This window comes from Ischnura elegans, chromosome 3 (assembly GCF_921293095.1).
Source record: "Ischnura elegans chromosome 3, ioIscEleg1.1, whole genome shotgun sequence".
Taxonomy (NCBI): Eukaryota; Metazoa; Arthropoda; class Insecta; order Odonata; family Coenagrionidae; genus Ischnura; species Ischnura elegans.
This window is the reverse complement of record NC_060248.1, coordinates 36,141,464-36,165,389: the sequence shown is the minus strand read 5'-3', so window position 1 is coordinate 36,165,389 and position 23,926 is coordinate 36,141,464. Positions and strand designations below refer to the sequence as shown.

At 36.5% G+C, this 23,926-nt stretch overlaps 1 protein-coding gene across 2 annotated transcripts in view; it reads right to left on the bottom strand.

Annotated features, from left to right (window-relative positions):
• The window catches only part of LOC124155661 (rabphilin-3A), a 340,415-nt gene that overhangs the window by 24,957 nt on the left and 291,532 nt on the right, over nt 1–23,926 (bottom strand). For both annotated transcript variants that reach the window (XM_046529670.1, XM_046529669.1), the window contains exons 6-9: nt 10,263–10,418; nt 8,926–9,100; nt 7,303–7,495; nt 6,207–6,436 (exon numbers count right to left, since the gene is read on the bottom strand). In XM_046529670.1, the coding sequence (XP_046385626.1) occupies nt 6,207–6,436; nt 7,303–7,495; nt 8,926–9,100; nt 10,263–10,418 (754 nt within the window). The remainder of the gene's footprint in view (nt 1–6,206; nt 6,437–7,302; nt 7,496–8,925; nt 9,101–10,262; nt 10,419–23,926) is intronic.

Genomic DNA, 23,926 nt, shown 5'->3' with positions numbered 1-23,926 from the left:
AATTCCTTGAAACAGCGGTAGTTTTCTGTGTTACATACATGGCTGATGGCTCCACATAAATACAAGATTCATCCCATGACTTGGCAGTATACTAGAGTATATACAGTATAAGAGTTCGAATGGAACAGGTCATACCCTGAAAGTTCAGAAAAATGATTTCCAAGGAAGATCATAACATCTCATGCTTTGAGATTCCAATGGTTTGAAGAATCACATCAACAATGGCATTGTTTATAGGTAAAATGTATATACCCAAGCTTCCAACTATGCCTATTAATAAATCTGAGATGATAAAATTTCTGGGTTTGCATTTCCGTATCAATGAATAAATTCAACCTTGTAAAGTGACCTTAATGAAAAATTGTAGCAAACAATAGTTAAGAATGATTACCACTTGGTTACAGTTGAATATTGACAAGAACCAGTTAAAACAATCTTTTGATGCATCATATAAATTTCAGCTTATAAAATTAACAAAAATGGCACTTCTCTGTGAACAAATACAACATGCATGGCTTTAAAAGACAAAATTATTAAACATACATAAGTTATAACATTGAAACAAATGTCATGCTTTGGCACAAAATAAACTGTCCATATAGATAAGACCAATGAATTCGCTTAATCTCTGAACTCCAAAACACTTATGACTAAGTAAATACAGTGCGAAAACATGTGAGCAGAGCAATGCTCTGTAGATTATTTTCACGGAATGTACAATAGTCTAAAATGAGATAAACAACGAAATAATAAACACCTGAGTAAGAGGAATGACAAAGTATTTCTATTCCAACGTTTTTTAACACACAATGGTGTATTTTCGTGTAAATTGATGCATTCATACATTTAGACAATGACTCCTACGAGTTAATGTACAGTGTAAACATGCCTTCAGGAAGAATGTGGATTAATAGATACGAATTATCTTCATCAACCTCCTCGTTACCATTTCCGGGGATTACATGGCACATTTGCACCTCCTTGGGCTCTTCATGCTCCTGCAGTAGCTATAGAATTTTTCTCTTCCTAGTTACGGGGCGGTCTGGAGAGACTGGAATGTTCTGATCCCGGCATTCACACTGTTGTTTTTATCCTCGAAGGACCTCACGTCATTTTCCAGAAGATGTATTTTTCTGCATCCTCTTCTAACTGTAAGGCATTAGCGAATATTTTACTAAAGACACAAATCAATACCTAAATGATAATGATCGGAGAGAGTTAATTGATGGCTATGTCCTGAACTGCTCATTAATTACTATAATTCTTCGACATATTCTCAATAGTTATTCATTTGTGAGAAAAACCCTTCATATACGAGTTCATTGTGATAGAGAATTATACTTAAATGCCATAAAAAACAGCTAAAAAATGGATTCTACTGCGAGAACTGATATTTAAACTTAATCGGTCTGAATGGATTGTATTTTATCACGCAAAGATCATACAAAATATTAATTACACTGAGAAATTAATTAGTCCTGAAAGGCTAGATACACACAAGTTCGTTGGTTTACTATCGAATAGAGAAAAAATTTCCGTTTACTTACATTTAAATGGTCAGTAAACAGTAGATGGGTCAATGATGCTGACAAACTGATGCTGTATTCTATTAATCCCTTTTTGCCAGTCTCCACTGCAAAAAAGGGATCATTTTCCTCTTCCATGGCGTACGTCAACGTAAATTTGCTTGTAAAATAAGATTTTACCGCACAGCTAAATTCACAAAGTCAAAAATACAGTACCTACGAATGTAAACACAACGAACACAACTTTAGTGGCGATGGCTGTGGGCGCTGTAAGTAGAGCTGTGCGAGAGTCTCGTCTCGACGGTTGAGACGAGAAATTCATTTCTCGGCATTGTCGGGACGAGACTCTCGGCGCGGCGAGAGTCTCGCCTGGGTCGAGAGTCTTGACGAGAGTCGAGAAGTCTCGCCCCTTCGAGACTCCCGAGCAAGGCGAGAAATTCCGATGAATACCGCAATCAGTCGTTAATAGAGATTACTGGGGTATCCCTTACTACTTTTATGGATTTATTCACACTATAAAAATATTTTATTTAATTGTAAATTTAATCATATTTTATTACTTAATCAACCAAAATTGACTGGTAACCATGAACCTTAGTTACCATAAATAAACATTTCAAAAAGATACATAAAATTCTATTGAATTCTATAGAAAAAATAAAACTGTGCTTAAATTGTCAATGTCGATCTTATGTTATAACTAATTTTAGTTTTGGAAATATTTAATATAAAATTTGAATCATGGAGTGTAGGTCTTTAAATTGAAATGTAAATTGTGCCAACGTTTCCGTTTATTTACAATCCATTATCAGGGCTTGTAATGAAATTGAGCAAATAATTTTGATACACAGGCATGTTAAAGAGTTACATCAATGTTAAATATTATAGTAATATAATAGAAAAGAAACATTCACTTGATCATAAAAAAAAGAATAGATCATCGTTTATTTCTATAGAATTTTATATATTTTTTGAAATGTTTATTTATGGTAACTAAGGTTCATGGTTACCAGTCAATTTTGCCTGATTAAATAATAAAATATGCTTAAATTGTCAATGTCGATCTCATATTACAACTATTTTTAGTTTTGGAGATATATATGATGTCTTAAAATAATCTTTTTGCTAAATTATTTTCAATGTCTAAAATAGAAATAGTGTTATTTTTTCGAGGAAGCGGGAGTCTCGACGGGTGTCGAGAAATCTCGAAGGGGCGAGACTTCTCGACTCTCGTCAAGACTCTCGACCCAGGCGAGACTCTCGGCGCGGCGAGAGTCTCGTCCCGACAATGTCGAGAAATGAAATTCTCGTCTCGACCGTCGAGACTCTCGGGTGGTCGAGAGTCTCGCACAGCCCTAGCTGTAAGTCACATGTTATATAAGATGGCCGCCGGTCGTTATGGCGCAAGTTTCGAAATACGATTTTCCAAGTCCAAGTATATTTGTCGTGGTTGTTTTCCGCTGTTCCCAGCTTTGCAGCTGTCTCCTGGGGGGTTCGTTTAGTAATAATGCAGGCAGAATAGTTTATCACGTTTTACAGATTAAAAGAGTCATGGCATAATAATACTTGACAGGGAATTAGGGGATAGGGATATGGGAAGGGTTGAGGGCACATCTGGGGAGGCGGTATTTTGGTTTCAGCGGATGTTCATAGTCCCAAAGATTTTTTAACAGTGCATTATTTGTTTTATCAAATGTAAGGGCAAATTTTTCTAGAGCAGATTTTAGTTTCGCTAGAATAGAAATATGATTTTTAATCCGTTATTATTAGATAAGTACGTAATATAATGGTTCCAACGAAAAATATAATAATTATCACCGTGGAGGAAATTTGTAAATGCTATAATCACCAATTCCAAACTATAGGTGCTTGTATTCGACAGAAAACCTATATTAATAATGAGCGAAAACCAAAACTTGCAGGAAAAACTTCGAATGCCAATTCGAATAATTTTTGCATTCAGAGTTGCTATTTGTATTCAGTTAGTTTTCATCAATGAATTTGCTGTAACTGCATTGGTATTGTGCAAATCTGAATGCAATAATGGTTACAATTGTATATTATTGTTATTAAAGCTCTGTAACCTATGATCATCCCATTCGGACATTTTTCGGATAATCCGACTTCGGATATCCGTGGGAGATCCGATGGATATCCTGATTGCCGGCAGACCTAGATAGGACATAGCGGACCTGAAACGGATATTCTGCTTGCATTGCTATATGCTTGCATTCGACAGAAAACCCGCATTAAAAATGAGCGAAAACCAAAAATTGCAGGAAAAACTTCAAATGTTAACTCGAATATTTTTTTGCAGTCAGAGTTGTTATTTGTATTCATTTAGTTTTCATCAATGAATATGGTACAACTGCATTGGTATTGTGCAAATCTGAATGCAATAATGGTAACAATTGTATATTATTGTTATTATAGCTAAGTAACAGAATATCCTATGATCATCCCATTCGGACATTTTTCGGATCATCCGGCTTCGGATATCCGTGGGAGATCCGACGGATATCCTGATTGCCGGCGGACCTAGATAGGACATAGCGGACCTGAAACGGATATCCGTAGGATATCCGGTGTTGTTAGGGTAGTCAGGAAAGAAAATCCACCTTATATCAAAGAAACAAAATTAACTTTAGAACTATGTAAAAATCTATTTACCAACATAATGACTTCTAATAAAGTATTATTACATCTAAGAAACATTTCATTTTTCTTGCATTTCAATAAAAATATCAGTAAATAATTTTTATAAAGTAACTTACCTTATTTCAGGGTTAACTCCTTATCTTTTGCAGACTATAATGGCATATTTCATTAAACCTCACTGAGAAGTTACACTAGAGTTTGCTTGTATTAGTACAGAAAACAGATGGCAGTATATTCCAATTCAAAGTGGGCAAAGATAATTCTTTTGCCTAACACTTCAGTCTATGTGCTAATTAAGATGGTTTACAGTGAGATACATACATGGTGTCAAGACGTATGCAATGCATTCAGATGGTACAGTACTGGTTGAGAGGCAATATACAGGTTTTCCTTCAGACCAGTAGCCAAATATTCGCATAGGGGAGGGCTTGGATGGTATGTAGTTTGCATACACTGTCAATGCCTATGCATTGGAAAAACATACTATATATTTCGTTAAATGAGTTACAAATTTTGTTGACGTATAGTCTATGTTGGTTTTTACCAGTGCTTAATTTCTGGTGGAACAGCATTCTAGCACCTTCCAGGTAATTTAATTTGGCTCTGAGAGGTGATAAAGAGTATGAAGAAGGCAACATTTTTCCTGATTTAAGTCCGACTCAATACAGTTTTTTTTAAGCAAATGATTGAAGATGAAAAGTAAAGTTGATATGATTTATCTTAATTTGAGAGTACCGTACATAAAAAAGTTTTAACAATGTCATCACTTTTAATACTTGGTAAAACATGATTCCCGATTTTGAATTTTACTTCAAGTTCCAAAAAAACAGAAGTTTTAGGGGCTCACACTTGAAAATAATATGTGGACTAATTGTGTGGGTAAGCATTCTGATACCTAAAATTTTAGAAATTGAGCACTGGTTTTCACCAAATGGCTGTGGTTATGATGGCTCAGTCCTATAACGCATTTATTTCTGAAAATAGCGAGGCATAATTCCAGAAGAAGTTGAAAATCCACATCCTATGAAAGCAGTGGTGTATTTCATGGGAGGGAGAGGGAGATTTTCTTGGTTATAACCCTCCCCTTGAGACTTTAAAGCTTTTAAGCCATCCAATTTATATACTATATTTTAAAAATATTCATGCAAAATTAATGTTTTTGAGTCCTAAGAATCACGTTTTCAACATAAAAAAATCCCAAAATTTTCCAGGGGAAGACCTGCCTTTGCCCTGGGGCATTTAGGAAGGCCCTGTAATCTTCGGTTAATCCCCCCAATTCAAAATCCTGGCCACGCCACTGGTTGAAAGTATTTCTTAATCGAACAATGGAATTTCATTCTCTTAAAGTTATTTCTATTCTACATCCACGTTCATTTCTCTTCATCCCTTAATCTATCATCTGTAATCCTTTATCAGTTTCTTAATTCTTCATATCTTCATCCAGTTTAAAGAAAATATTAGCTGTAAATCATCCATACGTGGAAACAAGTGTACGTGTTCATATAAGTATATACTTGAGATTTCCAGTACACTCACGTCTGTGGCTGTGTTTGTTTGAATAATTATTGTGGAACCCAGTAAAATTAGCATGAGGTCTTGTCGATTTTGAATGATTGGGAAAATTAGAGAAAAGAGGGTTAGAGGGGAAGAGAATGACTTAGGTAAGGAAGACAAAAGTGAGTCTACAGGTTGGGAGTGGATGTGACCAGATATTTTCTTGAAGGGGGAATGGGGATTAGGCAGTGAGGAGAATGCTATCAAGTCATTTGACAAATCCTTATCGAAGAGCCAATATAGTGAGAGAATGTGACATAATTTCAAATTTATCAATAAAACCCAGTTCAGCACCTTCCTCAACAACATTGAAATGTCTAATCAAAAATTAGACACAGGATTAAAATTTAATAAATGATCAGTAAAAACTGACATGATGTTACCAAAGGTAAAACATTTAAAATGCTGGACTGCCCTTGCACTAAATTACATGATTTTTTTTCAACAGGAACAAAAGGACTCACTCACCAGTTATTGATTTACCGTCTTGCTCTGAGACCTGCAAATTCGTCGTTGCTGCAGGTGGGTTCTTTGTCGGATGGTGTTTTTGGGCTTCAAGTGCTGAAGGTGGCAAATGATCTCCATCCACTCCAGCATAACTGGATGATTCGGAACGCTGATGCTGCAGTGTCCCCCGGTTTGGACTCTTTGTGGCCCATGAAGGCATTATGGTGGATTCAGTAGACATAGAACGGGACCTGATGGGTACAAACAGTTGATGGAGAAGAAATTAACTTGTTTATTTCAAAACATATTTCACATGTAGTGCCAGTTAATGGTATAATATTAAGAAAATATGAAAGAGGACAAAATATTTACCCAGGAGTGAGCTCTGTAGCTCTATCATCAACTATCCAAACCATCCTTCATGATGAATCACAATGAGATGTGAGTTTATGAATATTTCAATTTGGGATATGGGTATCTCTAGTGTTCAAATAACTAATATTTTAATATTTATTGATTCCATCCATATCTGCATTTTTGATTAAGAATTCACAATAGGTTCACAAAACAAATAATTTGCTTTAATCAAAATAAGTACCTGGACACCCCAAAATTGCATGAGGTACTTATGTCTTTGCAGCCGAAAATTTCAGCTGAATATGAAGCTGCCTCAGTATCTATGGTAGTGAAGTATTCATTGAAATTTGAAGGGAAGGGAATATGGACCTGCCTCTTCCTGTAGTGAACCCTATATGTACCACCACTGAAGCTATGCTGGATTGTAACTGTGGTATATTTCAATTGTACCATGCTAGCAGTAGTGAAATTTACATTTGATCTGCACAGTAGCCTGGAAAGCTAAAAGTCTGTGGTTTGACTTGCTGTCCGACAGAATTTTTTCCTGAGGAATTTAACATGTGTCTGGTGCAATGCTGTGCAAGTTGGCATCCTTGCTAAGAAAAACGATTTTCCTCCGTGAAATTTTTGCACTTAACATGCATGAAATTATTTTCAGAAACTTCAATTTTTGATCTGGATACCTCCACCCCAGTTTTTATGATTTGATTCCATGATTTTCCAGCATTTGAATGATTAAGAGACAATTACAATCACTCACCAATGGGCCCCATGGTCAGTGCTCCTATTCAAGGCAGCCGCTATTGGTGCCATCCGCCCAGCCCCTATCACTTGGTCCCCTGATGAGGTCTGGTTTTGACCCGAAGCGGCATCCGATGCCCACGTGAGTCGAGCACGCCTCCCCAGCTCGTCCTCTGAGCTGCTCTCCTCGTCATGGTCCAGAGATCGATTGACTTCACCATTCAATCCAATGATTGCATGCATAGTGAAACAAAAGTGAAAAATAAAACTGGCAGAAAAAATAGAACCAAAAATTTAAGGGTATGGTAAGAACCACACTTTTAAAAGTAAATTTGCTGCTACTGATAAATTGGGAGGCTAATTGTTTCTTCGCATGGGTATAGTTCTCTTGGTATATTTAAGATTGTAAATTGATTTTCATGAAGACAAGGATTCCACAGTTATGTTCATTATTTATAATTCTTTTTTCTAAAAATTCTAGTTTCTCATTTATTATCTCATTATCATCAGACCATCAAAGCTGTCATATACTTTAGAACACAATGTATGAATGAACTTTTATGTTACTTTGATGAGTCGTAAATGAGCTGTTTTTGCTAACTCTGCTGCTCTCAAATTTACTGCTGAAAAATGCCATATTTTCATTGAATGGAAACCCTTATATGAATTATATCTCTGTGGTGCCCAGTTTCACTAATTTTGTAAAATTTTGGTTTGTATTTACTGCAGGGACATAAATATTTTTTTAAATATTGGACAACAGTGAATATAATATTTTTATGGATGAGTAAAATTCTTTTCCCCACGAACACTGGAGCATGTAGTGTGAACATCAAATTTTGTCATGAATATTGTGGTTGAATGTCAAATTATCACGACAGGAATTCAGTTATTTTCTTGCTTCACTTAACAATGGCCTTTGATGAACATTCATTTCTATAGTAGAGCTTTCTAATCTGCATGGAGAAGAAATCCCAGATAGATGATTGAAAGAGAAGTAAAATCTGTTAAAAATCTTTTTTTAATGTAATTTGTATTTGAGTTTCTGAGTCATTCTCTTTCAGTATTATTTGAGTTTATTCCATTGAAAAAAATAGTAGTTGGGAAAGTAAACAGGTGGGAAAGGGTAGAAAAGAGGAGGGTAGGTAAGGGAGAATAGGGAAATATTTGGAAGGAACTGCATAGGCAAGCAATAAGAGGATTGTGCTATGAACAGTTGAACGAATGAAAAATTGTAGCTTCTCTGGGTGAAAATCAATTTTTTGGTATTTCTAAGTTTTAGTGACAGCACTAAGTTCCTTTAAATTCAATAACAATTCATAATATTTATAAACAGCTCATAAGGCATTCTTGATTGAAATTGATTTCTGCAGTAATGGTATTGCTAATGTACTTTTAATCATTCAACATATTTTTAAACATTAAAAAATGCATAAAATGGTTTTCCACTAAGATTGAAAATGAAAATTATTGTCATATCTTGAAGGGCATTTGAGGCAAAAACTGGATTCCTTCTTGAATATCAAATGCTAAGAATAATAATCATGTATTCATGTTATTGAAGCAGTCAATCAATCTGGTGACCCATATTCAGCGAAAACAAATATTACTGACAGTGGGGATAGCGGAGAATCTCACTCACCTAGTATTCCCCCCCCTTTTGCCCAGCTAGCTCTCTGCAGGGGCGGTCTGCTCCGAGAGCTGGATCCCGAGGAACTTTTCCCAGTCTTAGGCACTCCAGTCTTAAGGATACCCACATCACGGTTCTTTGATGAGGACTGAGGCTTCTTCTCAGGTATCACATATTTAGGTATTCCCTGGAAGGCAGATAATTAAATAAGGTAAAAGATGAAAAATAAAGATACCTGAAGATTAGAAAATCCCGATGAAAATTAAAGTTGGAAAATGTATGACATATTATTATCATTCATTTATGGCCAGTTAGGCCACATTTTTACCCTCTGATTTCTAGCTTTTTCCATTTACCACAGCACTATTGTCCTTGTCCTTTTTCTGACATGTGTTCTTCCTATCCCTTTCTTTCCTTACCTGTGAATTTATTTGCATGTATTATTATATTTATATATATATTAAATAAAAATATATACTCTAAAACCTTGGCCTATTGAGCACCTTCATTTCATAAACCTCCTGTTACACAAATATTGGCAGAGTACCAGCCATACACAATAAATTAAAATACAAAAGACCTCTCTATTTAGTGCCTATTTTACTAGTAATCCTTCATGTATTTGTTATGCATGCTTTGCGAGATGTTTTTTGATGTTCATTTGTTTACTTGTGTGTAGCAGTCCTGTTCAGCAGGAGAAAGCGACAATTCACGACAGTTGCTATCAAACTTCCGGGCATAGGCGGTTTTAGGGGGGGGGACATGTGCCCCTCTACACGCTTAAAAATAGACAAGATTTTTAATGAAAGTATTAACACTTATTATATTTTAATATAATAAGTCATAAACAAATATTTACATAATGACAACTGTTACATTGAAAGTAAGAGTATATTTCGTAATTGTTGCATGCAGTTATTAATCCCTAATATGAGAAGACCGCTTGCCTGTCAGACCCTAATGCCCCCCCCCAGAAAAAATCCTGGATCCGTCCTTGTTTCCAGGCTTGCAGGATACAGCCCTGACTAGCTGCCGTAGTATCTTGTATAGAGTGACGTTGAGGATAAGTCCTGTGACATCCAACGTAGAAAGTGTTATTGCAACCCGGAGACAAAACAGTACATATTGAGAGGAATTGGAAGCATGAAAAGTTAAAATTAAAAGTCCACCTATGTTCTGTTTCACTAAAAAAGCTCAACAGACAGCAAATTCAATTGTTAAACTTTACCGCTTCACTGATGTTTTTATTCTTGAGTTTTAAACTTTACCTCACCTCTGGAATATTACCATTTAATAATAACATTTAGGTGTCTATTCCATCTTTGAGAGTAAGACTTCCATTTACATACCTTGAAGAACCATGCCCCAGACTTCTTCCACATCTCCCGCGTCTCTGAGCAAATTTTGCACAGCCATTGGACTTCCTTCTGGTTCGAGGAGGTTGGGTTCGTGCTGGACGAAGGCAATGCTGGGGTCGTCTCGATGCCACACTTACCACACACGGCCTGCCAAGGAAATAAAGGATTCATGTGAGATGATAAAAAAAACAATTAATGAGACCATTCAAGTTAATGTGAGACAAAAGAAAATGGAGGATTTTCATAAATAAAAAAATATGCCAACGTTTTAGTGAAAACCAAAAATTGCCAATTTGTATTTACATCGATGGTTGGTTTCCGGGTTATTTCCGAGTTGACTCATTTTTGGGTCCAGCACATTTTTGAGTACCGTCTCCGGGAAGGAAGCTGGAACGTGCCCGAAACTGTCGTCCACCAAAAGTGAGTCAACGCGGAACTATCCGGGAAACCAATCATCAATTCAATTTCCGCGGAAGCCTCCGTAATAATTCTATTTACATGGTTTGAAATCAGATACTGTGGTCTAAAGTCTGGCGTGATGAGGGTATCGTGACGACAGGGTGAGTGTATTCCTAGAGCATGCATGCAAGTTATACAAGCTGTTTCAGGAGTAAACCGCAATACTTCAGGGGCAGGTAAAGGAGACAATTTATGCATTTTTTGCCCATAAAAATAGAGTCACGACTCCGTTGTAACTGAGCTATGGGGATAAAAACTTTTTTTGGATGATCTTTGCAGTTTACTACCATGATTACGGTTTTTCTTGGGTATTCAGTCTCAACGAAATTTAAAAAAATATTATGGATTTCTAAGGACGTCAAATAATTAAGATTGGACGAAAATGTGTGACTATAAATGCCTGAAACAATTAATTTTTGAACTTAATTAAACGAAAGCTTTGAGCGAGTATCAACAATATGATTGCAAAATCTCACCCATTTTGAGATTAATTGTTTCAGACAGTATTACAATCTAACATTTCTGTCCAACCTCAATTATTTAATACCCTTAAAAATCCAGGGTATTAAGTAAAATACCGAAAAGGCTGGATACCCAAGAAAGCCGTTTTCGTGATTACTGGACCGTACAGTCAAAAAAATGCTTCCGTTGTCTTGTCTCAGTAACTAAGGGGACAAAAATGCTTAACTTTGTCTCCCCTTCCACCTCCTGCAGATTCCTTCTGAAACACATTGCATTTATGATCTAAGGCTGGATACCCAAGAAAGCCGTTTTCGTGATTACTGGAACGTACAGCTTGTTTTTACGTCATTTTTCACTAAATAGATTAATAAATATTTCCTATTTAGAAGCGCTCAGGCAGGGTATAACTGCTATGCGCACAATCCAAAAGTTAAAATCGCTCATGTGTATTCTATGATCATTGAAAGTTTCAATAAATTGCAAATTTGTCCATTTGTCAAGTCGGTCTTATAATGTAATGTCACCCACCGCGCATTTAAATGTGCTTAAGGCCGCTATATACGACGAACGATGATTGCATGATCATTCAGCATGATCATGCGCATGATCATTCACCGTGTATGACGGAACAATTCGCGAATGAACCTTCATGCGCATGATCATTCACTGAAAATTAGAGCATGTTCTATTTCGCTCGCATGATCCTGTGAATGATCACGTGATCATTAAGCATGATCATTCGCATGATCATTCATCGTGTATAGCGGCCTTTACAGAAGTCGCCACTCACGTCGCTGACGGAGAAATTGATGCGAGTTTCATTTTTTACAGGAAACACGGTAAAATTAGGGGTGCTAACCGAAGGGTGTATGTTAGATATCAAAGTCATAACTCTTCAATGCTATTCCTCGCAATCACAAACATTGTAATGCAAATGATTGGAAAAATAGTGGATCGGATTGCACTCATCAGCGCTTTACGGACATTTTTGAAAAACGATTAAAATGCGACCGAAGCGGCAACAGAAATCAACCTTCTCAGAGATGTGATTGGGCCTCCTCTATGCAGTCCCATTGGTCATCGATTTCGTGGCTCCACCTAAAGACGGAGAGAGAAAATTGCTGAGCCTCAAATGCGAGCGTCATCGAAAGATGAGACGGTGAGTGATCGATAAAATTCCCGCAAGAGCTTCGAAATTCAGACAGACGCTCGCTCCGGAAAATTCGAGGTGAAGTCAATGGGACGACACTCGAAGAGTGTCATCGAAAGACCGAATTCGGGAACTAATGCCTTAATGCGATTTGCGGAGGTCCACGCGGCTCAGCCTTTCACTTTTTTCCTCCTGCCATCATTCTCCCGCCACGAACCCACCAGCGGGTGTGAAAGATGGCACAAAGCGTTCGGAGGAGGCACTCGAGACAATCTTTGATCAAAAACCAATAACGAATTATCGAATTATTTCTAATAAGCCACTTTCATCTGTTTTACCCTCGCTCGATATCGCGATAATCCTCTTAAGAAGCGTTTTCAGGAAATCAAAGGAAAGAACAATAGACCGAGTTTCTCGATAGGTTGATCAACTGATTGGTAACAGACAGGTTATCTGAACAAAAAGAAAGAACACGGTAGATTTTCCTAAATTAAATATGAAACCAATTTTGTTTCCTCGATGCCAGTTGATTCAACTTTGTGGGATAGCTACTGTTAAGCTCCACATAAACTATACTATGGATCTGATAATTGCACGGTTCTAAAATGTTAAAAATCTGTAAATATATGTATTTGGCCAAAATTAAGGTTTATTTTAACTGTCCTTGTTAACTAGATACTTGACCAGTAAGTGAGCCGAGATAGTTTCAATAGAAAGAAATACATTTTCCCGAAAGGGAAAAAAATTGATTTCCTACATTGTTAAATAATTTTAATGTCTTTTGACAACGGTAATGGAATATGTGGGGCAAAAGAAGAGTTTTGCACAAAATAAAACACAAGATACATAACTGTTTACTACAAGCACATGATACTCCTTGTGATACAATGATGACTTATTTCAAGGGAAAAATTGCAAATTCTCATGAACATGTTGAGAATGATGAAGGAAGATATAGAAGAACCTTCTACTCTGAGTTTGCGTACCCTCATTTTACGACGGCAGAAAAATAATTTAATGGTACCCTATTATTCTTTCGTAACTCAATTTTAGATTCATCATGAACGACGGGGTGAAGTTACTCCAAATTATTAGCTTGATGAGAAGTAGCCTCAGATTTACTCAGAAAAACAATAATTTCTTCATTTTCTAAGGAAGCATGGCATTAAAAAGAAGCTTGCATTAAAAACTTATTTCGTCCAAATTGTGCTTTCTATTCCAACGAAACGTGGGGTGATCTCACAAAATTTTGGCTCCTCTTAGGTGACATATTTGCGGTCAGAAAGACAACTGTTATTATTACCATTAGAATGAGCAAAATGTTTCATACCGACGAAGAACCGCCAGTACATATATAAAATCCGACAAAGAGAAGAAGGGACATAATATGTGCAAAATGAGAGCTGTTTTTTTACAGCATTTCCATGACAGCAGAGATGAAAAATATAAAACTTTATAACTGGCTTTTTAATATTATATATACTGGTCAATGTACGTTCACATGGACACGATACATAAATCATTTTCTAAATTTATGGAACGAGGAGCCTTGAAAAAAGTTTCGAATTACATCAACAATCCGATATCCAGAACATCTGTATTATTTTCGCTTGAGCTACCTTCTTGGGTCCAATGCCCAAACCTAGTTGTATAAGTATCCTGTATGTTATACAACTTATACATACACAACAGTGTTTTTAGTTGCCGCTGCTCCAGGATAGAATAAGCTGTCCCAGTTGTCGCCTACGTTTTATGAGTTGGTGACGTCATGAGTTTCGACTCGTGAATTCGTTCGTGGGGGGTGGCTCTTATTGAATGAAGGACACCCTTACGATTGTATTATCAACAACACAATACTCGAGGTCGATGCACGAGGTCCATGCAAAGCAGAGACGCGGTGAACCGCTCGGCAGGAGTCAATGACTTCATCAACTTACTGGTGAAAGCGTAAAGGGCGCCAAATTTTCGTCACGAATAGCTCGAGAGGCAGGCGATGGATCAAATAGGGGTCTCATTAGTTTTCTCACTCTTTTACAAACGAAGGGGTTAAAAATTGGTAAAAAAGTCCATTAAAATAGGTCACTAAAAGAGGATTATAATTTATGCAATGACGGAGATTATAAAAAATAAAGCCTCACATCGTGAAAAATATATTCCATAACAAATAAATCTAGGAATTATAGGTAGAAGAATACGTTCTTTCCCTAAAAAAAGAGGAATTAAGCTAGGATAAATGCTAAGTCGAACTCAAGCTGTCCAATCTCTCGCAACACGCACCCAATCATTTTATTCTCGAACACATTAACAGTTTGTGTCTAGCAACTCCTGCCACACTCCAATTGATACGGATTGCTGTGTAGTTCGTCGGTGCAGATGTATCAAGATGAAAAGTAACGATGAAGCTTAAACATTTCGATAGCCTCTCTTCCTATGCATAACATAACCCCAACCCAATTCAAAAGAATATTATCCTGAGAGATCTCTTGGGCAATATGCCCATTTAAATAACATAATTCTACGGATGAAAAAGTTTGATAGGAAAGGATCCACTAAAAATTATTCGCGAGCCTGGTAAAAAACTATAAAAATTCCACTGCTTGAGATACTTAGAATTTCCTTCAGATCCGCAACTTAAATTGAAACGACCCTTTGCGAAAGTCTGACTGGACCATTAAAGTGGTTTAACTGATCAAATTTGACCCAAGAGAGGGAGTAAGCGGGCGAGATACTCACCGTTATTATACATCGGGAAACGATGCACTTCCATCAAGCGATCCGGCGCATATTAAAAAACTTTTAAAATGAAACACCGGACTCCGCAGAATCTGAAGCAAAAAGAGGACTTATTTCGTAATCGCCATTCCTTTTCATTTTGGCCCTCATATCTGGGGAGGGAGGGATGCAAACTTTCTCGTCTCGGCGACGAGGGCGACCTTGGTTACGACAACGTGTACCACCCATACCCTCCCACATTCTCTTCACCCAACCTCCCGCTAAAAAAATCGAAAAACGGAATTCTCCTCCCATTTCAACAGCCTGAATCCACACGCGCGCTTACCCTCTTTTTGTTTTCATCATTATTATTCAGGGAGGATTCCGACCGAATTCTTCTTATTCTCGTCTCCTCCTTTTTCTTTCCATTCCTTAGCGCCATTTTGCCAACACCGGGACTCTTGTATACGTTTATATCTTTGTCTCTCCTCGGGAATTCCGAAAATATTTCCGCTTTAATAATGCACGCGGAATGCTTCTCTCCTCTCCCCTCCTACTACACGATCGCAAACGGATGAGAATGGAGACAAGTGAAATAGCCAAGGAGTCGCTTTCCTCTCTTTTTTTGTTTTTATTCTGCCGTGTCTTCGCTTCATTGCGTCTTTTTCTCCCTCTCTTTCTTCCCTACGGCCGATCGGAGCGCCAAGCTGGCAAATTCGGAAGACGGAATTCGGAAAATGTGCCACTTAGATTCATGGAGAGGGCAATATTAAAGTGTTTTTTAATCAATTTTCTTACTGTCGCACTGGCTTTCATCATTCGCAAATGCGATTTTTAGACAAGCCGGACGACAGTTGTGATCAATTCCAGAATCTCAAAGCTAATAAGTACTGATGGAAGATGAAATGCTCAAGTTCTCCATAGATTTCCGCGGCAATGTTCACTATGAAAACACGATTTCAGGATTTCCGGCCACGTTTGCTGATTTAAAGAGAAAAAAGTTTCAAATGCAAACCTGTTTTCACTTTCAGGATAAATTTGGATACCTGGAGACGAAAGTAGGATGGCTTTTGATACTGTTGCCTCTTTATATCAACAAACGCAACTGGTTAACCAGGAATTTGGCACAATTCAAGATGAAATGTAATGAATATCTGATAAAAAACGTTGAATATTTCACAGCACTATTCGTACCTCTACCTGGATAAAATTCATAACGAACCTTTATAATCATCAGACGGTGCTTTTTCCATCCAACCTGATTATGAAAGGATCCTGAAACATAAATTAAACAGCTCAGAGACTCATGAGTGTGAAGAGGATAAGATAGCGTCTCCCATCCACTCCTAGTGGCCAAAAACATCGCTGCCTAATGCACTGCTGGCCTTGTTTATTTAAGTGGATTAAACGCCAAACGCGAAGCAATATATGCATGCTGTAATGAAAATTATTTTCAGCGATATAGGAACAAAAAGTGTGAAATCTGACCCATAATGACTACTTCGGATTCAGGTCATTTCCGTAAAGGATTTCTTACGCTGTGATATGATTGCTACCAAGTGTTCCGAGCAGTACAAAAAAAAGTTTGTCGCATTACCTCTTGTAAACAAGTCTATATTCGGGGATTATTTTCCGAGATATTTACAACATATCCTAAACCTGATTGAGAAGCGATTAGTAAACATTAAATACCAATAGTTAGCAAATAGAGATAATGAAAGGAAAACAGGTGAAAAAAAACCAACGCCATTGGTAGGGACCGAGCTCATTACAACCTTTGGATGGAAGTATTCCATTAATTTTAAAATATTTAAAGAAATTAGAGCTGTTAAATGATAAATAATAATAAATTTGTTATATTGTAAAGCTCATAATTTGGAGGCCCCTTAGAAAAGTGAAAATAAATTGCAATAAAAATAAAAATAAATGAGGAACTGATAATTACTTCCACCGCGAAACATCAGATCAAAATATCAAAAAAGAAATAAATTTTATCATTGCATGGGTAATATATATTGTATGTTTCATTAATCTAAATCTTAACAATTTTGCGTTTATTTGTATTAAGGAAAGAAAATAAATGATTTTAGCAGCGACCGAATCATATTTTTCGTTAGCTCTTACAAATTTCAACAGGCATAGGTCTGTCATGGGTCAAAGGCAACGATTTGATTGAAATAACTCTCGCTTACGTGATTTCTGTTCCCGGAATTTGCGATGGCAAAACGAGGTCTCTCCTGTTCCAGCTGCAGCTTCTCCATAATTGAGAGTCATTTTCACTTGGCTTTTCCAACAACTCACTACCCACTGAACCTATCACACCACTTCTGACGCCTGATTAGGAAAATATGCGAATTATTAGAAAAGCTCTTTATCCCACCGTTTATCAAAAAAGTAATTAAACCAAAATCACGACAAAACCCGAGATATTACATTTCCCATTTAAGAATAAAATTTAAAGTAACTAATAGTAAGTTAATACCCTGGTTTTTATTGAATACCTCGATATTTTTTTAACATTATATTTGATTTATTCTCCAGCACTAAGGGAAAAATGAACACATGAGTGTCTATATTTTTCAAAGCACTAATAAGAATAATGTATTGACCCTAGACCTGGCTCTCTCCTATATCGGATAATAATTTTCCCAATTCAAAAGCATTAGCAAATAAATCTTGACGGTGACTAGTGAAAAAGAAAAAAAAATGTAAAGATAATGTGATCTTCGGATGTATTGAGATTCAAAAATCCAAATCCAACGAGATGATAAAATCGAGCACCTCCGTTTCCGAAATTTATCACCACTCTCAAGCCATTCGGTAGGGATGAGAAATGCAGTCTCAAGCGAAAGAATACCTAGACGGTGCAGTGGAATTTTCATTGAGATAACTCCGAACATAGTTAATCACAGGGCAACATGGGATGGGAATAGTGTGGAGGAAGTTGGACAGTACTGAGAGGTTTGTGAATCCAGCACTCGATCGGCAAAATAGTGTTATGACCCAAGGCTTTCCAGACCGCCGTCCTTTAGGATCAGTAGAAACACACTACAACACGTGAGGGGACCATGGTTTTGGTAAGCCAGATAATGGTGTGAATTTCAAACATGGCACATTTATTGCTAGTAATCTAGGATTCCCTTAAGACACCAAATATAGGCATGTTATTTAAAAAACATTGAAGGATTAGTTAATAACTTTGAACGTTATTCGACATTACTCGGAGAATTCTTTGAGCTACATGACGACAACGACCTATTTTCAAGTATAATATTACCACACATGAATGTGCATTTAACACATCACATGTGCTAAGTGCAATGGTTGGTATACTGAAGGGCAAATCAATCGTATAATATCGTTCGGGCGTATTAATCGTAAAAGAAGGCGATATTTGTGACGGTACGATGCCATTTAACCCTTAGACTGCGGGAACGTTTCTATACGTATTGTACGCTGACTGCGGAAAAAAACGTTCTTAAATGTTTGGCCATTGCTTGACTACCTTCTTCAGTTTCCCAAAATTTTTATTACTATCCAGGTTGAGCCCAAGTGTACTTTCCCTCACTGGGAATAGGTAAGTAGGTAGGGATAGGTAATGCAGCTTAAATCTCTCCGACAATCTCAGAAAAAACAATGCGTTTAAAAACGTTCCCGCAGACTAATTGTTAAACAATTAAGGTAAGAAAGCCTTCAGAGTTTACATACATCGTTCCAAAAGTCCTTAAAAACTACAAAATATAGCTTTCGTAGTTTTTAAGGACTTTAACTTTTTTTAACAAACTCCATTCAAGTTTCAGTGAAAGTAGATTGAAAAATATTGATAATGGTTGATAAAGATTGTCGATTGAGGTTTTTGCTTAAATGTAAATATCCATGAAAATATAATAATTCAAGCGTTCCTAGATGTATTTTATTCGAAACGGCAGCTACAGTGGCTGATGATATATGCATTACTTTCAATTCCAATACATCTCTCTCATTCTAGAAATTTTCCCCTTCCCCTAATCAAAACGCTTACCCCGATCTTCCTCTGTGTCTCCTTCCAGCTTCCTCCATTCAATCCAATAAGAAACCCCCACATCGATGACCTTTCTTCGGATTTTGTTTGCCTACACGAAGACCGGATACCAATTCGTTTCCTCCAAAGCCCCTCCCTTTCCTCCAGTTTCATCTCGTTGCTCCTCTGTGTAATTTATTTCCTTCAATACACAACCCTCTTCCAACGCCCATGCTTATTTCGCCTTCATTTTTAGTGGAATAGCTGAAGTACGATTCATGTTTACTGTAGCAATGGAACTGAGTGTTTCGAAGTCAGACAGTTGGGCGGAGGAAGATACGATAACTGAAAAAAATGCATTTACACAATACATAAAAAAATTCACAAAATATGGTACACGTGAAGTAGCTCCTTAGGGGAAAAACTGGTCAACTATACTGCTTGTTAGCTGCACAATTTAATATGCAAATTAAAGATTTGTACGCTTTCGTACTGTACAAATGAGTAATGTACTTTTACACCCTAAGCTTTGTTTAAATAACTATATCTACCATATGTGGATTAAAAACGAAAAAAAGAGAGAAATTGAGGAAAATATGAAAACTGCAAATAAAAATTTGAGTACATGAATGTCTTTTTTCCTTCACTCACTTTTAAAATTTTCTCACTTCCCTATGAAGTCTATTAACTACATTTTGCAATTAAAAATACGAAAGAATCTCTTCATTAAAGTGGAAAATGCATTAGGAGTAAAAGTTGATAATATAAACTTCACTATGCTATGTCCATATCACTTGTAAAATACATACATTTTCACGTCACATTTAAGGGAATATACAATTCTGAAAGTGGCACGCCCATTGACAGATAGTCAAAGACAAACATGTAGGAAGGATAGTGCGGTAGTGATTAGTATACTGAAGGTCATGTTAACGGAGAGAAGGCGAAATTTGTGAAGGTACGAAGCTACTTAACAATTTAGGAGAAAAAGCCTTCGGAGACAACATATTTCGTTCCAAAAGTTCTTAATAACTACGATATACAGTCAAACTCCATTCGTATTTACGTGAAACTAGATTGGAAAATATTGATAAACACTTTCACAAAAAAGCAAAACGTCAAAGGGACGGATATTTGTGCTAAAAAGGTAGTAGGTTCTACGCATTCATAAGTGGAGTTAGGAGGCTGAGTAGAAGGCATGTACGGTAAGAATATATAGAGATGGGCGGAGAGAAAGATAAGTGGAGATGCAGCAGATGGGGTTGAAGTGAGGAAGTTGGACGATAAGTAAGAAATATGGTCGAATATTATTTAAGAGACAGTGAAACGTAAGGGACTGAGAGAGGATGAAAAAAAGTTGGATAAAAACAGAAGAAACGACTAAAGAGAAGGAATTTTGGACGAAACAACGGGGGAAAAAATATCCGAGATAAATTTGAGGATCTGAAAAGGGAAGGGTGAAGGATATATTAGCTGGGAGGAGGTATAAAGAGGCTCCCCAATATACTGCCTTCTTCCCTGGTTTTCGGGGCACTGCCAACGTGCAAGTGATGGTAAATTGTAAGCTTTCACTGAATGGAGAGAAACAAAAAGACTTTTTTCCAACCTTTAAGAACCGTGCAGCATGATTGAAAGGGACCTTGAGTAATACGATTTGGTAGGGCCGTTGCAGCAGGCGATACAAGAAACTCGCGCTGAAAGCAGCATCACAAGAAAATATTTCACCGACATCTACATAGTTAAAAATATATCAGTGCATTGAATTTATTGATTATTTTTTATACAAGTCGCGCTGGGTCGTACGGGATTATTTGGGTGAGTTGATTGTTGTAGAAGAAGGATGTCGGTTAAGAAGAATGAGGTACCTAATTGAAAAATAAGATGACTTTTTATAGAATTCTATTTTGCAAAACAATAGATTAGAATAGGAATACATTTTGACAGATAATCTTACGAATGCTACTGGAAATGTACATAACAATACCTTATTATTTTACTATGCCAGAAAAATATTTACAACGCATTATTATTGCTTAAGGGTTAGAAATGTAATTTTTTTAAATACTAGCGATCGAAATTAACGCTGACAAAATTTTTAACAACACCCTTTAGTAAAAAAGGAGTTAGAGGGCATTCATCAATTTTGTATCAGGCGAAAACTACGGGAGTTCAAGTGAAAAAGAGGCAACTTCTCTATCTTCCGTGCTTTAGCATCATGTTATACATATAGACATATTGGTATGTTCTTCCTTAATAATATTCTGAATAATAAGATTAAATCTCCTGATTTATTGTCCTTAGTAACTTTCCGAATCCCAAACATCCATACGAGAAATTCATCTACATTCTGTGTTCCTTTTCAACCATCCAATTATACAAAAAACTTGATTATTTTCAGAGCAATGTCAGAAATTAACTTATATTGTGATAACTTCGATCTATTCCATTCTTCATATACTTGTTTTAAGAAATATGTAATAAATAACGTAAAATGTGATACCGTTACATATATACTTTGTATACATATATACTTATAATATATACTTTGTTATTATATCTCATGTATAAAAAAAGTTCTCTGTATACTTATGTATTTTATGTATGTATCTTTTCAATTTTTTTTCTTTCTTTGTAAAACTTTCTGTAAACTTGAAAAAGGGTGTAAAGGGTGTAAAAAGGGCCGGCCTCGGTGGGGTAAAGTCCTCGCCTGCCAAACCGTAGGTCGTGGGTTCGAATCCCGCCTGGGTAGGTGATCCCTATCCAGGGCATGGGTGTTTGTGTTGTAATTTGTTAATATTGGAAACCCTCGTTGTAAGAGGCCGTTATGTGCTGTTTACGGGGGATGTGATAAATAAATAAATCCCGTTGAATAAATATTATTATTATTATCGTCAAAGTTTGGCGATGATCCACCTGCCGATCCCTCGCAGTGTCGTATTTAATTTTGGTTTAAATGTTAATGCACTTGCATTCTATAGTTCTGTTTAGGGCGAAAATATAAAAAAAGCCAAGTATTACTCTTTAAATGAGTGATTCACATTTATTTATTATAGATATGTTTCTAAGGAAAGTTAACGTATTTTTTAGCAGAAGCTTAAATCATCCCCTGTGTAAGAACGCCGTGGGAGAGCCATTTTTGATGTCATTTTATGTGAATGATTACAATGGTGATTTTAACCCGCAATTCCTACATATATAATGCAAAATTTACATGAGATTTCTTGGAAAAATAAGTCTTTTATTTGTGCAATCATGAATTTCCACCCAGTGAAGGCTGATGTTTTACGTAATGTGAACCGTTATTATAGCAGAGAAAAAATTAAAACTTTTATTTCATAAGCCCTGGTCTCCTCAGCGCAAAAAAAGAATACCTCAAAGATTCTCTATGCAAGAGAATCCGCGTCTTCTCATTTCCTGTCACATTGTCTCACATATTTATTATGGCATGAACGTGACCCCTTTTCAGCTTTTTTTTCCACTAAAACCCTAGTAATTAGGTAGAAGGCTGGGATCGTCGCACAAGATGAAAGCACATGCACATATTATGATAATGGACTTGAGAAATAATCCAAGGTCTTTCGACGTCGACATAGTTATGAGAAATTGCAATTTACTGAGGTTCGGCCTTACTTATTAATTTTTTATTGGAGTTGCTAGGCTTCCGAGCCAGCGAGATACGACAACTGCACCACTCCGCGGACATTTTTATTGGAGTGTACGGTGAACAGTCATGCCTTAATTTAAACCCCTCTATTGTGTAATACAAAGAGGAAATAATTTGATACCATCCTTATCGATATTGAGTGATATGATGCCACAAACAAAATGTCCATGCATGTAATCGCATTCATTTTTCCTTCCAAACATTGCGTTTGTCACTTTTTACAGCGTCATAAACTTACTTCGTTTTTTGCCGTCTTGCCCGGTTAAAATCTCGAAACTTAATTTTGACCCACTTTCCAATTATCAATCAACCTGGAATTTTCAGGATAAATCAGAATCAGATGATAATTCGGCACTATACCATTTTTATAATGATTGGAACTATATCTCGATTTTTATTCAGAATTTAAAATATAAAATGGAGATTGGTATAAAAAATGGCCACCACAAACCTATGTCGACGCTGCGATCACGAAATGGAAGGAGAATGATTGGAAATCATAACAACAAATGTGTTTACATCAAAGTTTACCGAATCATTGGTTGAACTAAAATTTCCAAACCAAAGAGGCAGAAGTGAAAGAAAAAGAGGAAAATAGGAAAAGGAGGAGCGAAAACGAAAAGAGGAGGAAGATAAAGTAGGACATTTGCAATGTAGTTCAGAAAAGTCAGATTCTTCATGGCTTGTTATTATTCACTAATTTAATTTTTATGAATTCTAATTTTTTTTAGCCACACGCGAGACGGAAAGGGATCGTTCAACCAGACCCGAAATCGTGTTTCCTTTAAAGAATTCAGTGGATGAAAGCAAAAGAAAAGCTACGACAAAAAAATCTTTCACCTTCATCCATTCTCTCGTAAGTTTAGAACAAGAATACGCGGAATTCCCTTCAACTTTTCCTCACTTGGCGACGCAATTTGGGTCGAGACATACCTAATTTAATTTACCTAACCTTGAAATTGAAGTTGAAATGACACACCTGTAATATTTGGAACATTATTTTAGTTATGATACATAGGAAGTCTTCACTAAACAACTTTCTTAATACGCAGAATTATGTGCGAATATTGTTAAAATAAAGGTTCAAGCCGGAGTTAAATTCATTACCACATAATAATTGAAGGATTCATTCACTCGTTCCTGGAGACCATTTAGTTCAGGAATGGAATCATTCACGAGACTTAAAACAACAAGGAACGGTGCGAAGA